We start from the raw sequence: 22393 nt of genomic DNA, 5'->3' as shown, positions 1-22393 counted from the left end.
AAAGGTGACAATCAACACCATAAATTGTTCCCAGAGGTGAACAGGTAAGCATTACAGCTCTCAAAGAGGTTGTGTTCCATGGATGAATCAAGGCACAGCCAGCTGCAGCTTCCAAGGGATCTTCTGGTGATTCTTCCGAGCTGAGTTCATTATTTTGTGTCTATGGACAAAATTCTACTATCTGTATGTACCACATACTCTGGGAAGAGTATAAGAAAGTGTTCTGTTTCCCACGTTGGAAGGCATTGAACGAGGCAGAGTAACAAACAGGTACTTCTTTATTCAGCTTCAACAGAACAGCAAACAAAATGGCTCCGCCCCCTTTTATACCTTTTGCAAGGGACAGCGTCAGCCAATGAATGCAACGTATTTTCCCGCTTCTGCACATGCTCAGTAAGCTGGAGACAGCCTGTCTGGGTCTCTGAGCAGCTTCCTGCACCTGCTCTGTCAATCAGAGCCCAGGACATAAAAGAAAGTATCTGACAAATATTTAATAGATTTTTTTTTTTGTCTTGCAACACAAGATTATAATTGTGAAAGCAACAAGATTTAAAAAAAAATAGAAAAGGAAAAGAAAGAATTGCAACAAATGGAAGATGGCAAGTGGCCACTAAACAAGTGGTTGCAAGTTGTTGTTGTTGTTGTTATTATTATTATTATTATTATTATTATTATTATTATTATTATTATTATTATTTATTGAATTTATATACCGCCCTATCTCCCTTACGGGACTCAGGGCGGTGAACAGGCGATAATAAAAACCACGATAAATATACACAAGTTTCTGTTCTAAAATCAAATTAAATAACAGGCCTGCTCTAAAAGTACCCCATACAAAACCCCCACTAAAACATAATCAAACTATGCCAGGCCGGCCGCACGGAATAGATGGGCCTTCAGGGCTCTGCGAAAAAGGCGCAGGTCTGCAACTGTACGTAGGTTGGGGGGTAGGTCATTCCAGAGGGCAGGAGTTGAGAACTACCTGTATTCAAGTGGTTGGGTTTGCTAACACTAAACTACTATTGTTTTAACTATGTTCTGTGAAACAAGCTCCAAAGATTCATATGGACCGCTGCGCCATATATGGCAGTTATGAACCCCAGTGAGCAGAGACTAGCACAGGGGCTGCCCCAAAGAAGAGGGAGTCAAGCTATTCTCCAAAGCGCCTGAAGGCAGGACAAGAAGCAACGGATGGAAACTAATCAAGGAGAGAAGCAACCTGGAACTAAAGAGAAACTTCCTGACAGTGAGAACAATTAACCAGTGGAACCACCTGCCTCCAGAAGTGGTGAATGCTCCAACACTGGAAGTTTTTAAGAAGAGACTGGACAGCCATTTGTCCGAAATGGTATAGGGTTTCCTGCCTGAGCAGGAGGTTGGACTAGATGACCTCCAAGGTACCTTCCAACTTTATTATTATGGTTATTATTATTATTGTTGTTGTTGTTGTGGCTTCTTGCTATGTAAAATCCTGCTGCTGAGTTTAAGAAGGGTTGGGGAGGGGGTTCTCAACCTTAGCAGCTTTAAGATGGGGAAACATCAGCTCCCAGAATTCCCCAGCAGCCATACTGACTGGGGAATTCTGAAGTTCACCCATCTTAAAGTTGCCAAGGTTGAGAAATACTGGGTCAGAGGGACAGAGGAAGTCTTAATGTCTTGCTAGTTACGTTTTGCAATCCTGAGTATGTGCACACACCCCACGGGAACTCTACAGCAGAGAACCGAACCTGGGGCTTCCGACGTGTCTTACAAGTCCTTCACAGCTTTAACATGAAAGAAAGGAACAAATTTGCCAGGAGGATTAGCAGAGATGCTATCCTTTGGGGAGGCGTCCAGCAAGGAGCAAATAGCTTGGCAGCATTTAAGTAAATGAGGCAATTCCACTCATTATGCTTATGATAACAGTAATTACATCATTAACCTTTTTAGCAAGTTTCCCAGGAGAGCTGAGAAGTTCTGTAATGTATGTACATCATAATGATACGGCGGCTTTAGGCTGCAGCCTTCAAACCACTTACTCTCAAGTAGTCTAATAAGAGTCCCCCGGGAACCTTTCAAGAGTAGGAGATGGGAATGGGAGGGGGGAATTGGCTTCTTTGGGTTAGAAATGGGTCTGGCTGCTGAGAAGAAGGACCAAGAGTTGGCAGGGACCACCCACCGCTTGGTGCTTGCCCCAAGGGCCCACGAAGTCAGGGGAGAGGATTGCAGGATTCCACGTGTTGCCTGAATCTATGGAGGCGAGGAGGGATCTCCGTTCTCTGGCAAGATTTTGTGTCAGTCCTGGGAACGGATGGAGACAGCATCTTCCCTCCATCTGCATCTTGGTGTTGGTGGGGCCTCGTGTTCAGTTTTGGAGCTGGTCTCCACTTGGGAGGTGAGGAACAGGGAGTTTCTCTGCATTCAACAAGGACAAGAATGGATGCCTCCCCCCAAGCCTCTTCCCCCCTCCCAGGTCAAAAAAGGCTCCTTGGTCACGGGAGAGCCTTGCATCTCTGCTCCTACCGGTAGTTTCCAACTCTTGTGCAGCCTATTGGCTGCCCTTATTAGGGGGGAAAAAAACATTCTACCTTTTTTTCAAAGCAGAAGATTCTACCTAAAATAAATAGGCAAAGGCTTGGTTATTTTGCCCAGTGGGTCTCACAGTCAGCAACAGAACCAATAGGGTCATGTTAGCTTCAAAGAGAATAAATACAATTAAGAAGAAATCACTTGTTCAGTCCAATACAGACATGGAACATTTCTAAATCTAAACTATAACAAAGATTAAAAGAGAAATGCCTGAGAGAAAAGGGAAAGTTATAGTTTCCCACCAGATCAATAGTGATGCAAACTCTGGGAGCTGAAGTCTTTGCATCTTAAAAGTTGCCACGGTTGAGAAACACTGATCTAGACGGAGGGCAGTGGAAGAGATTCTCTTATTGTCTGTAAAGTGACATGTGCTACCTTCAAAAAAATTTTCCCACCCCCCCCCATCACAATTGATCCCGTTCTCAGATGTTTTGATCAAGAAATAGATCTGGGAGGAAAGCCATCTTTTTTTTTTAACAGAGACAAAACAGAGGGAGGGAGGGAGGGAAAGAGGAAAGAAAGGAAAGGAGAAGAAAAGCCACTTCTCTGACTTAGGAGGGAAAGTATTGTATTACTGTTTTAAACTGGCTGTAAGCCGCCCTGAGTCCTCCGGGAGAAGGGCGGGGTATAAATTTAATAAAATCTAAATCTAATCTAAAATCTAAATCTAAAGTGGGAAATCCCAGCCGCACCTGGAATCTGCTGCCAGCATCCCAGATCTCCTTGTGCCTCAAGTGGTTCATAGGAAAAGGTGCGTCCAGATTCCTTCTGGATTTTCCGCTGCAGCTCACCAAAGCTTCTGCCTTGTAATAAATTGCTCCCGTTGGAATCAGGGTGCCTGTCAGAGTAGCCCAGCCTTTGGCCCGATCTCACCTTGAGTTAAAAGATGTTTGTGCTAGATTGCACTCTTTAACTACAAAATCACGCCACATCCATGTTAATTGGTTTAAAATGAGTTCCATCTATTTTTTTTTTTACAAATATCTTTATTATATTTCACAAACATTAAAATATAAAGATAGAGATGATAGAAATAACAGGCAGATTAAAAAGTAACAAAAAAATCAAATAAAGATAAAAGTGACCTTTTTCATATACAGATAACAATACTATAATACAACAACCTCTCTATATGAAAATCCAATATCTTAAAATACTAATAGCACTCTTGCAAAACATAATCTGACATTTGAATTAAAGTCTATTCTCTGATGATGCTACTGCAGCATCTTATTTTATAAACCTTAAAGAGAAAGTTTTAATGCATTAATCATTTGTTTTGGAGATATTTCAAATTCAAAGATGCTTTTTCAAGAGGCAACTGGACTTGTTTTTCTTTGAACACATTTCGCTTCTCATCCAAGAAGCTTCTTCAGCTCTGGCTGGATGGTGGGGAGTGAAAGGATTTATATTCCTTGCAGACAGCTGGTCATTTGCCTTCTTTTGGAGAGACGTTGAAGGCACCTGGAGGTTTACCTGTGTCCTCAGAGTTACCTGAGTGGTGCAAATGAGTGTGGAGCCTTCTTGGAACTGCTCAGTGGCACAAGGGCCTGCCATTTTTCTAATTAGCCTGGTCTCACAAACCCACGGGACTTCTAAATGCTAAGGTGTCAATTGCAAGATAGACATGGCTTAACTCCTCCATCCAATCACAGCTATGCCCACTAAATTGGAGGTGTATCGTTGTATATAACAGAGTTGGAAGGGATTTTGGAGGCCTTCTACTCCAACCCCCTGCTCAAACAGGAGACCCTCTACCATTCTGGACAAATGGCTGTTCCGATCTCTTCTTAAAGACCCCCAGGGATGGAGCACCCACAACTTCTAAAGGCAAGCCATTCTATTGGTCAGTAGTTCACACTGTCAGGAAATTTCTCCTTAATTCCAGGTTGCTTCTCTCCTTGATTAGTTTCCATAAAGAGAGACATAGAATCAAAATCACATGAAATATTAGTACCGCTTTATAAAGCCTTAGTGAGGCCACACTTGGAATACTGCATCCAGTTTTGGTCACCACATTACAAAAAAGCTGTTGAGACTTTGGAAACAGTGCAAAGAAGAGCAACTAAGAAGATTAAAGCCCTAGAGACAAAAACATACGAAGAATGGTTGCAGGATTTGGGTCTACTCTAGAGAAAAGAAGGACTAGAGGAGACATGATAGCAGTGTTCCAGTATTTGAGAGGTTGTCACAAAGAGGAGGGGGTCAATTATTCTCCAGATAGAGCACCTGAAGGCAAGACAAGAAGCAACGGATGGAAACTAATCAAAGAGAGAAACAACCTGGAGCTAAGGAGAAACTTCCTAAAGTGAGGACGATTAACTATCTGTTGCTTGGTGTCCTGCCTTCAGGTGCTTTGAAGAAGGTTGTGGCAGCCCCTCAAATATTGGAACACTGCTGTAAATTCTCAACATAAACATTACTAAATGAATGTTTAAAATTATAACAGCAGTGAAAAAAAAGACTTCTGGCCATTTTTCACTTAAAACCATTGTTGCATCCCCACGGTCACATGATCAAAATTTGGATGCTTGGCAACTGGTATGCATTTATGACGGTTGTATTATCCTGGGATCATGTGATCACCATCTAGAACCTTCCCAGCTGACTTCGGACAAGCAAAGTCAATGGGGAAAGCTGGATTCACTTAAGGAAGGCATGATTCACTTAACAACTGCAGAGATTCATTTAACAACAGTGGCAAAAAAGGTTGTAAAATGAGGCACAACTCACTTAACAGTTGCCTTGCTTAACATCAGAAATGTTGGGCTCAAGGCAGACATCAAAACTTGTCCCAGGCAGCCTCATGCTCACATAGTCATATTTTTGGTCCCATTCTTCCCTTTTTGACTCTTTTATATTAGTAGTGTTGAAGGAAAAGTCTTCATCATGGTTCAGTCCAAGGCGGAAATAAACAACAAGGCGACTGCTTTAGAAAGAAGGTTGCAGTTTAGTGAAGAGGAGAGCCAGACAGAGAGATGGCTCTGGAAGAAAAGAGAGAGAGCACATGTAGGGAGTGGGTTTTTATACCCTCTGGGGCTCTTGAGGTTGTTTCCTGTTCCTGTTTGAGGCTTTGTATTTCCTGTGTCACGTATTTTGACCTGAGTCTGAGTGTGCCCCTTTGGCATCTGTCGGTTAATCCTATTATGTCCTGTCTTAGAGTTCGGGTGGGGTATGTAGATTTTAGGTGTCTTTGTCTTCCTAAGCTTCTAGCTGGAGGGCTCCAACCTTCCTGAATGGATTATTACATCTGCATTTCTACAGAGCTGGTTTCTGCTTGGGGGGGGGAGACTTGGGGCTATTAAGAAAAACTGGGCATGCTTTTCTGCCTCTTTAAGATCCTTTGAGGAAATATAATATTCTGCTCTTTTAATATTTCCTTCTCGGGGGGGGGCTGATTTCCCATAGTAGATTTTAGGGTTATCGTAATTTTACTTTATGAAGAAAGGGAGAATGTGGTTTTCTGCAACAGGGAAACAGCAGGTGGCTCCCGAATTCAGTTCTTGTTGGTTGTTTCCATCATGATAAGATAAGATAAGATAAGATAACCTTTATTGTCATTTTTATACTATGGGCACAATGGCACACATCAAAAATGAAATTTAGTTGCCCTCTCTCAAAGTGAAACACATACATGAGGTTTCAAACTCAAAAATATCTGCCATTCCATAATCCTTGTCTAAAACTCACTGCCTAAATCAGAGGTGTCCAACCTTAGCAACTTTAAGACTTGTGGACCTCAACTCACAGAATTCTCTAGCCAGCTTTGCTTGGCTGGGGAATTCTGGGAGTTGAAGTCCACAAATCTTAATGTTGCCAAGGTTGGACATCCTTGGCCTAACCCAATATTGAATTTTCTCTTAAAACTTCTCTCTAACGAACCTAAGAATCAGCTCTCAAGTGGGACATTATTCTGGAACTCATGGCCAGCAGACCTTTATATAGGCCTATTAGCCACTCCCCTTCTCCCTGCACCAATCAGGAGGCAGTCTTGGCCACGCCCTCCACCCAAAATTTACTCCCTGCCCCATATAAGCTTCCTGGTGGGCATTATGAGTAGGCTGGGTGGGTGGATTCTCTGAAGGTTTTGGTTAGTCTTGGGACACCCAAATAGAGCCTAAAATATGTGAGAATTCTGATAATATGAAAATCATACTTGTGACTGGTCGCGTAGAGACTGTTTGACATTATGACAGACCCTCCCTCCCCAAAAAAGTACTTAAGACCCGACTCTAAAATTCCAATGGCTGGGCCCTCCTGCCCCTCAGTCATGTGACTGCATAACTGGAGCTTGGCCACCAGCCTGCATTAACAACGATTTGGGGTGTCCCACGATCACATTTTACAACGTTTTTGCTGAAAACAGGCATTTATTTCTGGTTTTCAACAAAAAAGGTCCACAGGGAACAATGGGTTTGTTTTACGGCCACGGGGTTCCTTTTATGGCCGCTGCAAAAAAGTTTTTTAAAAATAGGTCCAATCATATAGTGACCTGCTTTACAATCATCATGAGTTATAAGGACTAGGAGGGGACATGATTGTAGTGTTCCAATATCTAAGGGGCTGCCACAAAGAGGGAGTCAACTTATTTTTCAAAGCACCCAAAGGCAAGACAAGAAACAGTGATGGAAACTAAGGAGAGATGCAACCTGGAACTAAAGAGAAATTTCCTGATAGTGACAACAGTTAACCAGTGGAACAGCTTCTCTTCAGAAGTTGTGGGTGCTCCATCACGGGAGGTCTTTAAGAGGAGAGTGGACAGCCATTTGTCAGAAATGATATAGGGTCTCCTGCTTGAGCAGGGGGTTGGACTAGAAGACCTCCAAGATCCCTTCCAACTCTGTTATTCTATTATTCTGGCCAGGCTCTGTTACAGACATAAGTCAAGGACTACCTTGTAAATAAAATAACGTTTATTCATTGTTTTCTTTTTCTTTTCTTTAGTAGATGAAGGGAGGCTTATCAGTAAAATATCCCTTTAGCCAAATGGCTCTGGCAATTGATTGTTGCACAATTAATTGTTAACAATCGTAATCATAACATTCATTCTGAGCTTTTAAAAAGTCATTGTATAGATGCCTAGTAAGAGAAACTAGATCAAAAGAAAAACACAATTATTACACAATTCCAGCCAATGATATTAGTTCACAAGTTAATAATCAACCCGTAAAACCAATATTTTGAACTAAAACAAATCAAACATGTCTTCTTACTAGCTTTCAAGGTGCCTTGGGACTATGTAATGTGTTTGTTGTTATTGTTTTGTTGTTGTATCGTTAGGCTATCTTTGAGGACAATGAGAGCACAATTATGCAGTTCCATCTGCCACATTTTGTGAGGAGAAAAAAAGTAGCTCAACCCCGGCTCCGTTTTTCACAGACCTGGAATGGAGAGAACGTGATTTTTCTATGACCCATGGCAGAACTGGAATGAAGCATGATCCAATGTTTCTGTTGGCTGCACTCCTTTTACCCTCATCCCTTATGTGTGGGCAGTGGTGGGATTCAAATATGTGAACAACCGGTTCTCTGTGTGGATGCCACTTCCAGAAGTCCATTCTAGGCCTGGGCAACAAAAAATTAGCTACCGGTTCTGCCGAAGTGGTGGGAACCGGCTGAATCCCACCACTGTGTGTGGGGTTAAAGCTGTTTCTTTCCCTTCCCCACAAGAGGAAACAGGGATGTTCCAGCTGAAGTTTGGTTGCTAAAGAAGGAAACAGACCAGCAACTTCTGCGAAGCAGCCTTCAGCTCAAAGGAGAAGGTCCCATAAGGAGGCAATCAAGAAAGTCACACCAAGCAGGCAGCAGAGTATGGGACGTACTCCCTGTTGTGCTTCGTCCCAATGCCTGTCCTGCAACGGGGCCATGCTGGAGATGGCTCTCCCTTAACCTAGAGGAGCGGGGCTCTGGAGGGCCCATCTGAGATCTCAACCTTCCATAGAGCTTATGGAGATTCTCAGTCACCCAGGTCATAGTTATCCCAAAGTTGCTTTTTCACGAGGCAACTGGACTTCCTTGTTTTTCTTTTTCTTTGAAGACGTTTCGCTTCTCATCCAAGGAGCTTCTTGGACGGGAAGCGAAACGTGTTCAAAGAAAAACAAGGAAGTCCAGTTGCCTCGTGAAAAAAAGCACCTTTGGGATTCCATGGAGCTTCTTCGATGAGGTCCCTCAACTTCTCGCCTTGATTGGAAGCGCCTTTTCCCACAGATGCAAGAAGATCTTGCTGTGGGGTCCTCGCGGGTCCCTGGGCCTTCTCTCCACGAGCCTTCTTCCTCTCTCTTCCTCTCCCCCATTTTCACTCTCCCTCCCTCCTAACGCACTTTGTGAACTGCTGTCGCAATGCCGAAGTCCAAAGTTCAGTTACTCGCCTAAGCACACAGATAAATATGAACCTTGGAGAATTTGCATTGCTCCAATGTAAACAGAGAGGCGAGGGTCCCTTTATCAGGACTGGCTCAGGACAGTGGTGGGGGGCCTAAGGCAGCTTTTTTCTCTTTTTTTGGTCTTGGGGAAATTGGGGGGGGGTTGCCAAGAGAAGATCTGCGGCCATTTCTACTCTGCTGACGGCTGGATGGGTGACTTCGGAAGCACGATGTAGCCCCCAAAAGGAGCTCAGTGGCAAAAGGCATCGAACGTGCGGGTTCCAGACGAAGAGGACCGTCGGGACCATGGTCTCCAAACTGACCCATCTTCAGGTGGAGCTGCTGGGGGCCTTGCTGGAATCGGGGCTAAGCAAGGAGACCCTGATCAAGGCTCTGGCAGAGTCCGATCTGCACTGCAGTGAGAGCCATCAGCCTGGCAGAGCCCTCCAAATGGAGAAGGGGGAGCCTTGCGGTGAGATCCCGCATCTCCCCAATGGGATGGGGGAGTCCAGGATGTCAGAGGAGGAGATTTCGGACGATGGGGAAGACTTCACTCCTCCAATCATGAAGGAATTGGAAAACCTGAGTCCTGAAGAAGCCGCTCACCAGAAAGCCGTGGTGGAGAGATTATTACAGTAAGAGCCCCTCTGCCTTCTTCTCGCCCTTCTCTCTCCCTTCGCCCATGGCTCTGTCTTCTTCCTCCTCCACTCTGGGACCCCTTACCCCAATAGGATCCCTCTGAAGGAGGCATTGGCTGGGGATGATGGAAGGTGCAGTCCAAAGTGTACGGAGAGGGGCCAGGTGAGAGAAAGACGACCCCGGGTACTTTAGGGATCCCAACTAACCTAAACTTCAGAGCTTTATCCCAAGGCCGACAAGGAGATCCAACTTCTACCATTCCATGAAATCCCAAAAGAGGGTGGGGGGACCATGGACATTTCCAGCACATTTGGGAAAAAACCCTTTCTCGGTCAGAGCAGAAAAAACCTTCCACGTTCTGTATTTTTGGGGGGTGGGGTATTTCAAATTTTGCTCGGAGGGAACTGCGTGCAGGAACCCCATAGAGCCAAATGGGGAGCAAGCTGTTTATGAAGGTCGGGTGCTATGAAGAACTGTGTTGATGAAGTACTAACTGCAACCCCTGGCACAAGATGAAGCGAGTTGCACAAACACACAACTTCCAAATGGTGTTATTCTGCTCCTAACCAGCTTAAAAACGGGTAGTTGAATTGTCGGAGGGGGAATAATTCTATACGATGAATTCAAGTCTGTGTATGAAGACCCCCCCCCCCTAGCCTTAGGCAATGCGTTTTGGGGAACACATTTTGCTGCCTGACATTAGCACTGTGACTGCTCCCCCACAGTCACGACTCCTGACAGTTTTTATACAGGATGGAAGACACCCACCACCACCACCATCGATGCCTCTTCCTCAGTTAGGTTGCTTTCATTCTCCTGGATCTTAATGCAGGGGCTGTTTTCTGACTCTGTTTTATGCTGATTTTTTTATTCTTTTCTAAAAAGGGCTCCAGACGTTGGCTAAAGGGTGGGCCGTAGGTCTGTCTGGACAAAAAGTGAGGAGTCTCACGCTTATGCCATTCATGAAAGGCTCCACTGGAAAATGTGAAGCCCCCATGAGCCCATCCAGGTCTGTTGGGAACAGCCATCTCTTTCCACATGAGCGCAAATGCAGACGCCCCTCTTTCAGGAGGAAGGCAACAGAGAGATTGCGGGGGTCTAGAAGCTCTTCTGCCCTAGAGACTGAGGGAGCTGCCCTCCCTAGTAAAAGACAAGCATGCCCTAGAGGGATCCTTACCTGTGGGGCGAAGCAGACAGGCTTCTGGACTTCTTCCTTTTCCTCCTCTTCCTCTGTTGCAGCTAGGGAGACCTTCCCCACTCATCTCCCTTCGCTAATTCCCCTCCTGGGGTTCGGCTTCCATGCTACCTGCCCTTCAGATGACCCCTTCTTCTCGTCCCCCAACTCGCCCTGACTCTGCGTGGAGATCTAGGGTCAGCTTGGTTTCCAATGTTTCAGGACTGGACTGGTTACTAATTATCCAGTGGCTTTATTATTTCTCCTTTGTCTTATACATTTATAAACGAAAAGGCTCAGATAAGCCTTTTGATCATTAACTTCTGATGATTTATCAGGTGTCTCTTCTTAGAGGAAGGAGCAGAAGCCAGGGAACACCTGTCCTGCAAAGGGTCCTGGGAAACCTACAGAGCAGAAGGGGAGAGGAAAGGGAGCGGGGGTCTCTGGCTGGGGTCAGCGCTAGGCTAGATGTTAATATACAGAATACTTATTCTATTCTCATGAGCCAACCTATTTTAAAACATAACCTATAACTAACTTTTGAATTCCTCATATCGTACAACATTGATTACAGAAAGTCCTTGACTTACAACCACTTTCAAAGTTACAACGGCACTGAAAAAAGTGACTGATGATCATTTTTCACACTTACGACCATTGTGATCGGAATTCGGATGCTTGGCAACTGATTCATGCATTGTCTGGGGTCATGTGATCACCTTTTGCAACAAGCAAAGGCAGGTTCACTTAACAACCGTATTGCTTACTTAATCCCTGCAGTGATTCACTTAACAACTCTGGCAAGAAAGGTTGTAAAATGGGGCAAAACTCACTTAACAACTGTCTCACTTAGCAACAAAAATTTTGGGTTCCATTGTGGTCATAAGTCAAAAGAACTTAAGTACTTATGTACATATTTCCTTCATTCGTGTACCATAATATTATGTGCTTCTTTTATATATTTTTACTACTATTATCTGTATACTCTATGCCATATGATAGAATAGATAGACAGACAGACAGACAGACAGATATACAGTAGATATTGAGGATAGAGGTAAGATAGATAGATAGATAGATAGATAGACAGACAGACAGACAGACAGACAGACAGACAGACAGATAGATAGATAGAGGTAGATAATAGACATAGATAGATAGATAGATAGATAGATAGATAGATAGATAGATAGATAGATAGATAGATAGATAGATAGATAGATAGATAGACAGACAGACAGACAGACAGACAGACAGATAGGCAGATAGGCAGATAGGCAGATAGGCAGATAGACAGATAGAGGTAGATAATAGACATAGATAGATAGATAGATAGATAGATAGATAGATAGACAGATAGACAGACAGACAGACAGACAGACAGACAGACAGACAGACAGACAATCCTGAACTGGGTGCCCAATCTCTAAGGAGAACATTCCAGAAATATGCCCCAACTACAATATTGGCCCTCTGATCTGGCATTATTCCAGAATTCAGAACATCTCACATACATTTACAGAATTAACTCATCTAGGCTTTAGCTGGGTTATCCTGAAGCCATACAAGATGGCTCTGTGGATTTATTAGAAAACCATAGTGATTGACTTCATCGGGTTTCCCCATAATCAAGTCAGATCCATGATAAGTTGGGACACAGAGTGCAGCAGCCAACCTCAGGGACCTCCCTTCAAAGGTGGGACCAAGGGAAACCTGTCGGAGCCCATCATCTCCAACTGCTTTTGTTCTCTGCAGAGGTTCTCCATAACCTCCTCCAGGGCCATAGCAACCGTCTCTCTCCCTCCTTTTCAGAAAAACCTCCAGAATTATGACACTCCAGAAGTTCTGGATGGGCCACCTAGAATATAGGCCAGAAAGTGTCTGGAAACACCTTTTAAATCGTTTCTCAACCTTGGCAACCTTAAGTATATGGACTTTAACTCCCAGAATTCCCCAGCCAGCTATGCCATGTTTGAGAACCCCTGTTTTGTTAGGAGGCACACTATGCCTCTTTGTGAAACCGATGAGCCTTAAAAGGCGTCATATGGGGCTATCAGAAGCTAAGGGGGCTCTTTTCCTACAACCTCTTCAAGCCAGCCTGTGGTTCTTCTACTCTTGGGATTCTCCCTAGGGAGGGCATTTCCTTATCATAAACCATCTGGCCACTTAGTTACAGGAAAAAAACCACTTTTTCCTTCACATACATTCCTTTCTGGGATATCTGTTATAGTTTTCCCAGAATCCAAATCACGATTCATCGCCTGCGTTTTAGTCTTGGGTAGAGGATTGGGAGGAATTAGCCAAGAACATGAAACTGTAAATGAAGTCACATCTAATACTAAACCATGCTTTGCTACATCCAGGCTTGCTTAAAGAGCCACAATTACCTGGATGACTCCTCATGTTAAATGAGGGATAGACAGCTAGTGGCCTGAGCATCACATGTGAGCTCTTCAGCTAAGTTCTTCCACCCCAGAGCCCCTGAGGTTGGGCTGCTGAAATTCAGAAGAATCTGTTTTCGAAGGATCCTAGAGCTACAAGGGAGGTTAGTGGTCGTTTAGTCCAGGGTTCTCCAAGCTTGGCAACTTTAAGACATGTGGACTTCAATTCTCAGTAATCCCCAGCCAGCATGGCTGGCTGAGGAATTCTGGGAGCTGAAATCTACAAGTCTCAAAAGTTGCCAAGGTTGAAAACCCCTGATTTAATCCAACCCCTTGAAAACCTCCAATGAAGAGAAGACTTCTTCAATGCTCCATCAAGAGAGAAGCCCACTATTAGAAAATAGCTTTTCACATTTAACCTGAATCTATTTTTCCGAAGTTTCAGACTTGTGGGCAACAGAGAATAACACAAATTCGAAGACTGCTATCACATCTCCCATCAGCCGTCTCTTTTGCAGACCCTTTAACTATGTGAATGTAGCTTCCAGGGCAAGATCAAAGGAACCCACAATATGAATCAACTCCAAGACTCCACTGGTTAACTGCCTGTTCTGTAACCCACAAGGTGGGTCCACAGGGTACAGTCAGAAAAATCAAGATGGCAGCCGTAATGGAGTCACTGAATCTCTGCTGGTCTTTATATGCAACAGACCAAAAACAGTTTCTATCATGCTATCCAAGCCATCATTTTTGCTACTTTGACTACTCTGTATACCGCCAAATCCAGCCATTTTGACCCCAAGCCACCATTTTGCATTTGGCTCGTGCCCTAACCAATATTTTGCATCCACCTCTCCTAGAAATAATAGCAAGAACAACAGGGCCCTGGCGCAACACCCAAAGCATTAATAGACTTGATAGCCCTAATTTTGCAAAACACTATTCTATTTAGAGTAGCATACATTTTATGGCAATACACCGGTGGCTCTTAAGTCCTTGGTTAGGGTTAGGACCCCCCCCCCATTGATTAGATACTCATTTGGATGTTTAGAAAATCATAGAATAAAATAAATTCAGTCCTGCAAGGATGAATTTGACCTTTTCCACTCTCTTGTCAGGTGACTGGAAGTGTGGCAGGCCGGGAATCTGGTGCAAATCTAATCTGCTCTGATGAGTTAAAAATGGGCTTGTTAGTGTGCATTTAAGAGCCCCTTTTCAAAATTCTTGAGAGCAGCGGTGTCCAACCTTGGCAACTTGAAGACGTGTGGACTTCAACTCCCAGAATTCCCCAGTCAGCATGCTGGGAAGTTGAAATCCACAAGTCTACAAGTTGCCAAGGTTGGACACCCCTGTTTTAGAGCAGCTGATTGCACTGATTTTCATTAATTTACACATTTGTGCAGCTGGCTCTAGTAATAGTACTCTTTCTTGGTGCCTGTTCTCAGCCAAGGGAGTTTCTGTGTAAAACAGGGGTAGTCAACCTTGGCTCTTTTATGTCTCGTGGACTTCAACTCCCAGAATTCCTGACCCAGCTTAGCTGGCTCAGGAATTCTGGGAATTGAAGTCCACGAGTCATAAAAGAGCCAAGGTTGACTACCCCTGGTGTAAAAGAACTGAAAGAAAAAGTTTCCCTTGCTCCTCTCCTCTTCCCTGACCATCTCAAGGTGGCTTCATAAACCAATCCTACTATCTTTTCAGGACCGCAAATGACTTCTTCTTACAGGAAGATTTTTCCAGTTCTCTGGAAAATGGAAGTCTACATTCCCTGGTGCTTTTCTACCCAGGAACCAAATCTTAATTCTGTTGACCTTCTTTGGCTAGGAGGGTGGTTACAGCCACTTTGGGAGTGGGGGGGTGAGAGACCTTGAAATAACAGGCCTGGAGAGGGATGGAGGAGGAGCAGGAAAGACGCCACTGCAGTCAACGGAAGCTGCACCCCAAAAGTCTGGCCACCCTTTTGCCTCTGATCTGCCCTGTCTTGTTCCAGGGCCATTTTTGGACTACATCCAGGCCTTTTTACTGTCCTTCTGGGAACACATTGTGCTCTTTATCTTGTAAGGGAGGAGAGAGTAAACATGGACTCTTGATAATGGTGGAAGCACTTTGGACTTTGGCCTTAGGAAAAATACTGGTGACTGCAAAGGCGCAGAAGGTGAGGTGGCCCTTGCCCAGCTGAACAGAAACTCTTCCAGCCGAGAGAGAGAGAGAGAGAGAGAGAGAGAGAGAGAGAGAGAGAGAGAGAGAGAGAGAGAGAGAGAATCACTAAACTGGGGAGGAGGAGAAGAGGGTTCCTAGGGCTTCAAAAGGGCCCTATCCTTGATCCCAGGGGCTGCTGTAGCTGCCCACAAATCTTTGACTGATAGGCAGAGGGCAAGAGCCTGGGTTGAGCGTCAAACCCTTCACTGTGGAGGCTGCTACTTCCTGAAAGAAAATTCCAAGCAGGAGAAGACATTGGAAGGGTGGGCGGGAAGTGGAATTCCATTCCAAAACTAAGAAAACCCATCTAGGCCACTAGACGCACGTTCTGTGGAAGGAAAGTCGGGACCCTCGCCTTTTCTTCGCAGACATTTGGGCCTACGTCTGAAAATTGCAACATCTCTCGGTGCTGCCTCAGACAGCGCAGAATCCAGCCTAAGCCAGGAAGGGCCAAATCCATCCAGAAGAATAAAACGCATCACTGCGCACCAGTCTTACCTTTTTTTCCTGTCCGGCCCCACAAAGGCAAGAGAGAAGTGCGGTCCAGGGTCAAAGGACGGCAGGGATGGTAGCATCCTTGGCACGCGTGGCGATCCGGGCCCCCGCTCGGTCCTCTGCAAGGAGCCTCAGGGAGGCTTCCCAAGAATCCAAGGTCCTGGCTGACCTAGGCTAGACCAGGGCCGCCCAAGCACTGGCTTGGCTCAGCACTGGGGGAGGCACGCAGGGCTGGAGGACGGGGGTCATCTGGACGTGGAGGAGAATGGCAAAGAGGGAAGGAGATTTCAGCAGGAACGGTGTTGATGGGAGGAACATGGAGTCGTCCCCCCACCCCGAAAGTTGAATTCCCTGTTCTGAGGATCGGGCTTTCTCTTAATGCTAACAACTTGATATTTACTTTCCATTTAAATTTGAGATGCTGCTATAAATTATCAACCAGGCTCTTGTTCCCTTTGAGTTGATAACTAACTACCTGGGTTACTTATTGTTCAGGTAACAAAAGGGAGGTGAGGAAGCCCTTCAGGAATAACCTCAGGACTGGGCAAGAGAGGAACTTGAACCCCAGGGGTGATCCTCACATGGGGAAAAGCAGGATGGCCAAAGGCTGGAGGTCAGGAACCGAAGCCCATGGGCAGGAGGGGGTCCAGGGACCCGTCCTTAGCTGTCCCTCACAAGCCCTTCTGCAGGGAGAGGCCGCCAAAGCCTGCTCCTCCTGCCCCGGTGGGGAGGGGATTAGGGTGACCTTCTGAATGTCTAGGTTTCCTCATACTTTTCTAAGGACCACCTTGGCTCCCCAACTCTGCCCCACATCGGAAGGCCCTGACAGGGCATGGTCTGAGTGCTCCTTTCGGCCTCCCTTCAAGACATTGGTTGCTCCAGGAAATGGTTACCCCCAAGAACCCCACATTTCTGGTTCTACCAAAGGAACTGAGATCATTCTGGGGACAGATGGCCCAATTTTATGTGTTCCCTTTCCTTCACTCAACCCTATTTCCAATTTTCTTCAATTGCACAGTGGAATATTGGGCATTTTTCCCAGAGTAAAATAAGCCACTGTGGCCACCTTAAATTCATTTATCTCTTTATTTCTCATATGTACATGTATATGTATATCAGGGGTAGTCAACCTTGGCTCTTTTATGACTCGTGGACTTCAACTCCCAGAATTCCTGAGCCAGCTAAGCTGGCTCAGGAATTCTGGGAATTGAAGTCTACGAGTCATAAAAGAGCCAAGGTTGACTACCCCTGATGTATATGTTCACATAAATCTGAAATTATATAGTGTAAAATTAAGAAAAAAAGATGTAAAAGATAAAAGAATAAGTAGAAAATATAGTGAAGAAAAGGAAAGGAAAAAGACTTCCCATATTCTTTACACACAAATTGATCACATCTCTTCTCTCTTTAAAGTTACAACATGGCTCTCTTCCTCCCATATTCAACCCTTTTTAAACAGCAACACTATAAAATACCAATTCATTTTTTCCATTTTCAACAAAAAGGCCATCAGAGATATCCAGCCTTTTACAAAAGTTCTGGTTGTCTTATCCCTGATCAGAGGTCAATTTCACTATTTCTCAAATTCTGCCATGTTCATGATCCGTTGTACACTCTGTGCCAGAATAAACAACACAATCCAAAGAGACTGTAAATTCCCCATATGTGAAGCCTGTCAGGGGCTTTTAATTGCTACTGAGGAGATGAGTGCCTTTGTACCCCTCAAAATCCTCTTGAATCTTCATATTGTCATCTAAACCAGTCTTTCTCAACCTTACCAACTCTAAGATGGATGGACTTCATCTCTGCTGGCTGGGGAATTCTGGGAGTTGAAGTCCACCCATTTTAAAGTCGCTGAGGTTGAGAAACACTGATCTAAACATTGCTCAATGTCTAGGGAGATTCATCCAGGTCATGGTTGTCCCAAAGGTGCTTTGGGACTGATCCAAACACTTGATTTTTTCCCACAGCTTTGTTGTGTTGTTTGCAAATGCAACAACTATATTTTCTAATCTTTCCTCCAAGTCACTTATAAATATATTGAGTAGTAGAAAACCTAGAAAGGATCCCTGCCCCTCCCTGCTTTACTCGTGGCTCAAACCTACTGCTTAGTCATCGGATCCAGAGTTTTGGCCAGGAATCACGTTGAGCTGGATGGTGCTTTGCTCTGTTCTCCCCCCCCCTTTTCGAAAGTGGGACAGTTTTTTCCTTCTCTGAACCTCTGATGCTCCAGTCTTCCATGCTTCCTCAGATGCCACCAAAAGGTCCTCCAAGACAGCCCCCATGGGTCCTTTTATGCCTCTTGAATGATCTGATTTTGGAGCCCTGAGCCCATTTGCAGCAGTCGGGACACCACAACATCCCTTTACTGCCTTTTCTTTACCACTCCCTCCTTTTGTCCACCATCCTACTTTGAGCCCTTTGAATGCAATTCCCCTCCCCCCCCAGAGGAGAAGCCGGAAGCTACCTAGGAATTGTGCCCTCTCCCCATCCTGCCTTCCCCTCTTAGCAGCCGCCCACCCCTCCCTCCTGGTTTTACCACCAGCACTTTTATTGCTTTGGGCTTCCCTTGTGAGCTCTGCTCCTTTGGCCCTTCAGAGGCCCCGACTTCCTGCATTAGCTGCTGCCTGACAGGCTTCCTTGGGATTTACACCCGTCTCCTTCTCCCTTTGGCCCAAAGCTCCTTCCGCCTCTTGGGTGGGTTCCTGAGCTGCCTGCCGGTTTCTCCCTCATTGGTCGGCATCTTCGTTTTGAGAGGTTCTCTTGCTCTCCCTTTATCTGAGAAATTCTGTCCATGGGATCCTGCCTGGGATTTCTCTAAGCTTGGTTTTTTTTCCCCTCCTTAGTGTTTTTCCCACAAGGGCAGGGTCTGCCTTTTGTTTGTTTGTTTGCTTGACCAATCAAGTATTGATCCATTGGTTGAGTAAGGAAGAGGAGTGACTGGCTTGTCATCTGAGCCTGATGTCTTGGGCTAAGAGAGAGGGTCTGGCACAGAGTCACCCAACTGGCTAAGGCAGGACTGGGACGCACCCTCTCCCGGTGTCTAGCTGCGTCCTTGACTGCTAGCTATGGGTGGGCAACCAGAGCAACTCGACGCCCTGTGGACTTCAGCCCCCAGAACTCCTGAGCCAGCACGGCCAGTTGAAGTCCACAAGTCTTAAGGTTGCCAAGCTTGGAGACTCCTGACCTTGAGGAACAGGAGGAAGAGTTGTCAACAAGACAATGGTCAGAGAGAGGAAATCTGAGCCTGGGCCGGAACTGAAACCTGCAAAAGGTCTCAGACAAGACCCTCCTTGGGTCTCTTGAAGATAATGGGAGGGAGGATTGAATGAAAGAAGGGGCTTCAGACTTGCAGGATTCTGTTACTGTGACGTCAGAATAAAAGTAGTCTTAGCCTGCTTGATGCTGGCTTCCTAGTCTGGTCTAATTTGACATCACGGGGCTAAAACAGACTTGTGAGCATGCAGCTGGTGTCTTCACACATTCCAGGAATTAGAGAACCTAATGTTATCTCTAAGATTTACTCATTTGGCGGCAACACATTACGTGAATCCAACAATTCTGGATTGTTTATCCTTGTAAGCTGCTCAGAGTCACCAAGAGTGAGTTGGGTGGCCGTGTACATTGTCTTAAATTGTATCTCAAGATTCAGAGGGGGACAAGGACCCCTCTCTGAGGCAGCCGCTTTCGGTCTCTTCCAGGGAGGATCCCTGGAGGGTGGCAAAGATGGTGAAGTCCTACCTCCAGCAGCACAACATCCCTCAACGGGAGGTGGTGGACACCACGGGCTTGAACCAGTCCCACCTCTCCCAGCACCTCAACAAGGGCACCCCCATGAAGACCCAGAAGAGAGCCGCCCTGTACACCTGGTACGTTCGCAAGCAGCGAGAGGTGGCCCAGCGTAAGTACAGCAACCGGCAGCAGGTCTCTTCCCAAAGACCCCTCCGTGTAGACCAGGGGCCGGCTGGGACGCTGGGAGGTATCTCTGCTCCAAGATGCCCAGGTTGGGGGCATTCCTCCTCTGAGCAAAGTTTCCTAGCTCAGAGGTGGGAGACGGTGCCCTAGGCAGACCCCATCTGGGCAGGCCTTCCTCCTTCTGGGGCTGAGGGCTGCTGTGGGCAGAGGGTTGAGGCGGAAGGCTGGGTGGGCCTGGGGAGGCTCCTGCTTCAGGGTCATGAGATGCTCCGAGCCAGTTCTGAGGCTCAAGGGCTCTTTTGTCTTAGCTTCTCATTTCAGCAGGAAATGGCCAGACGTTAGCCACATCTGCTAATGGGTGGGGAGTGTATTATTATTGCCCCCTCCTGGATTGCAAGATGGGCAGAAAATGATTCTTGTGGAAATGCAGTAACATGCCATCCTCTGGGTCTGAAATCCTGATCCTTGCAAACTTTGGGGGGGGGGAATCTGCAAATGTCACTCCGGAAGTCTGTACCCCCCCCCCAAAAAAAAAGATGATGGGGTCAAGACAGAGGAATAGGCAGCAAACTCACCACACTTAGGTTTAATTTGATTGAATTAAATTGTACTTATACATGTAATTATTTTTTTAAAAAAGAGCTAATACGGGGTCTCCATAAGCATTTAATTACGTTCTCACCGCCATGTGCGTAAAATTGCCTAGCATCGCTCATACACCGCAAGATGATGGATTTTAGAGGTGGGATCTAAATCAGGGCTCCATCAGCTCCCATTATTCCCAATTTATTGTTGGGGTGGGGTGAAATTGTGAATTTTTAATAGTGAATAATTAATCGTGCACTGCCTGGAGCCTCTCTGTTGAGCTGGGCGGCTATAGAAATGTGCTTAATAAATAAATAAATAATGAATGAATGAATGAATTAGTCCCAGCCAGCAATAGCCTTTGGTCTTGGAGGGAACAGATGGGGGGGGGGGAAGGAGGCTGAGAATAGAAGCAACTGGAAAATAAGATCTCAGCTCTCCGGCTCAAGAAAACCGACAAAGGAGCCGCTTCGGCTGTCTTCTCTCTCAGCCACCCTTTGTGTTCCAGTCCTCCCCCATGGATCCCCTCCCAGGGTCTCTGAGGAGCCCAACCCTCTTTTTTGCCTTTCCAGAATTCACCCACGCTGGGCAGAGTCTCATGGGGGAGGACCCGATGGGAGAGGAGCTCCCGGCCAAGAAGGGCAGGAGGAACCGCTTCAAGTGGGGCCCGGCGTCACAGCAGATCCTCTTCCAAGCCTACGAGAGGCAGAAGAATCCGAGCAAGGAGGAGAGGGAGGCGCTGGTGGAGGAATGCAACAGGTACTGGGGAGACGGACACGGCCTCGCGCCTGTCCTGCGGCCGCCTGTCCCGGGAGAAGACCTTTGGATCCCTCTTGGGAGCCTCCCGTAGGCCACCACTGGAAAGGCCCTGCCAGCCAATGGCCTCTTGATCCAGCCCCACAAGATGGAGTCCTTCTCTTTGTGGTCAGCAAGTGAATTCCTCCTCCGTAGGCCAAGTCCAGCAGTCTAGATACAGCTGGGAGAGAGGGTTGAAATGTCATTAATTTCCCTCCGTCAAGCAAGACTATCTGCCCCACGAAAAGGGAACGAACGCTCCTTCGCCCTCCCGTCTCTCTTTTGTTCCAAATTCCAAATTTAAACAACCAACCAAACCTGAGCTTGAGGCAAAAAACGAAAAGGAGGACACTGAGAGATTCAGCACAATCATAGTTAGTTAGATTACAATTAGCACAGTGCAGAATAAATACACGAGAGCTTCCCTGGGCTATTCGTGGCAAAACCCTTCAAATTTATTTGTTTTTATTTGCTTTTTTTAATATCCTGTTTTTATTATTTTTACAAATAACTCAAGGTGATGAACACCTTCCTCTTCCAATTTTCCTCATGATAACCCCGTGAAGTGGATTGGACTGAGAGGGACTGGCCCAAAGTCACCCAGCTGGCCTTTATTCCTCAGGCAGGACTAGAACTCCCAGTCGCCTGGTGAATGGCTCAAAGTCACCCAGTCAGCTTTCATGGCTAAGGCAAGATTTGAATTCATGGTTTCCTACTTTCTAGCCTGGTGTCTTAACCGCTAGATCAAACTGGCTCTCTTCCTAATCTGGAGAAGCATTTCAATGACAATTTGTCTGTTCTGAAGACCCGAATCTTGCGAAATATGCTGGGCTCCTACCTGAGCATTTTGAGGTTCATCAGCACCTGTTCTGGTGCTCAATACTTACCTGCAATTGCATGTTGGGCTGAATAAACCATCTTTTGGGATGGTGGTCAGCATGGTGTATATTCTTTTTGAGGACTGGTTTGAATAGTTTGCCAAAGTGGTGCACCATATCTTTTGAACCTGGTTCACTTATCGGCTGAGCCATAAAACAGTCTGCTGGGTTTGGTTTAATGGGCTATGTAAATCCAGCAATTGCGGCTGATTACTCGTAATTTACGGTTTAGCACAAGTGAGGAACCTCTGTGGAAGGAAGCCAATTGTTATAGCCTGGGGTGTGCTTCGCGTGCTGTGAACTGTGATCCTTCTGCCTTGAGCACACCAAGGTTGCATGAGATACCAACCACGTTATCAGCTATCTTTCTCTAGAGACAACCACCGCAGATTCTTGGAGGTCA

At 45.8% G+C, this 22393-nt stretch overlaps 1 protein-coding gene across 1 annotated transcript in view; it reads left to right on the top strand.

Moving 5' to 3' along the window:
* Positions 1-9238: 9238 nt before the first annotated feature.
* Positions 9239-22393, top strand: part of HNF1A (HNF1 homeobox A) — a gene marked incomplete at its 3' end in the record, with an annotated part of 18889 nt that continues 5734 nt past the window's right edge. The window contains 3 exon segments of the mRNA XM_015829051.1: positions 9239-9567; positions 19519-19718; positions 20890-21076. Of these exon segments, the coding sequence (XP_015684537.1) occupies positions 9239-9567; positions 19519-19718; positions 20890-21076 (716 nt within the window).

Source organism: Protobothrops mucrosquamatus, unplaced genomic scaffold, assembly GCF_001527695.2.
Source record: "Protobothrops mucrosquamatus isolate PMUCROS unplaced genomic scaffold, P.Mucros_1.0 scaffold5319, whole genome shotgun sequence".
Lineage (NCBI taxonomy): Eukaryota > Metazoa > Chordata > Lepidosauria > Squamata > Viperidae > Protobothrops > Protobothrops mucrosquamatus.
The sequence above is the reverse complement of the archived record's forward strand: the minus strand, read 5'-3'. Positions and strand labels throughout refer to the sequence as shown.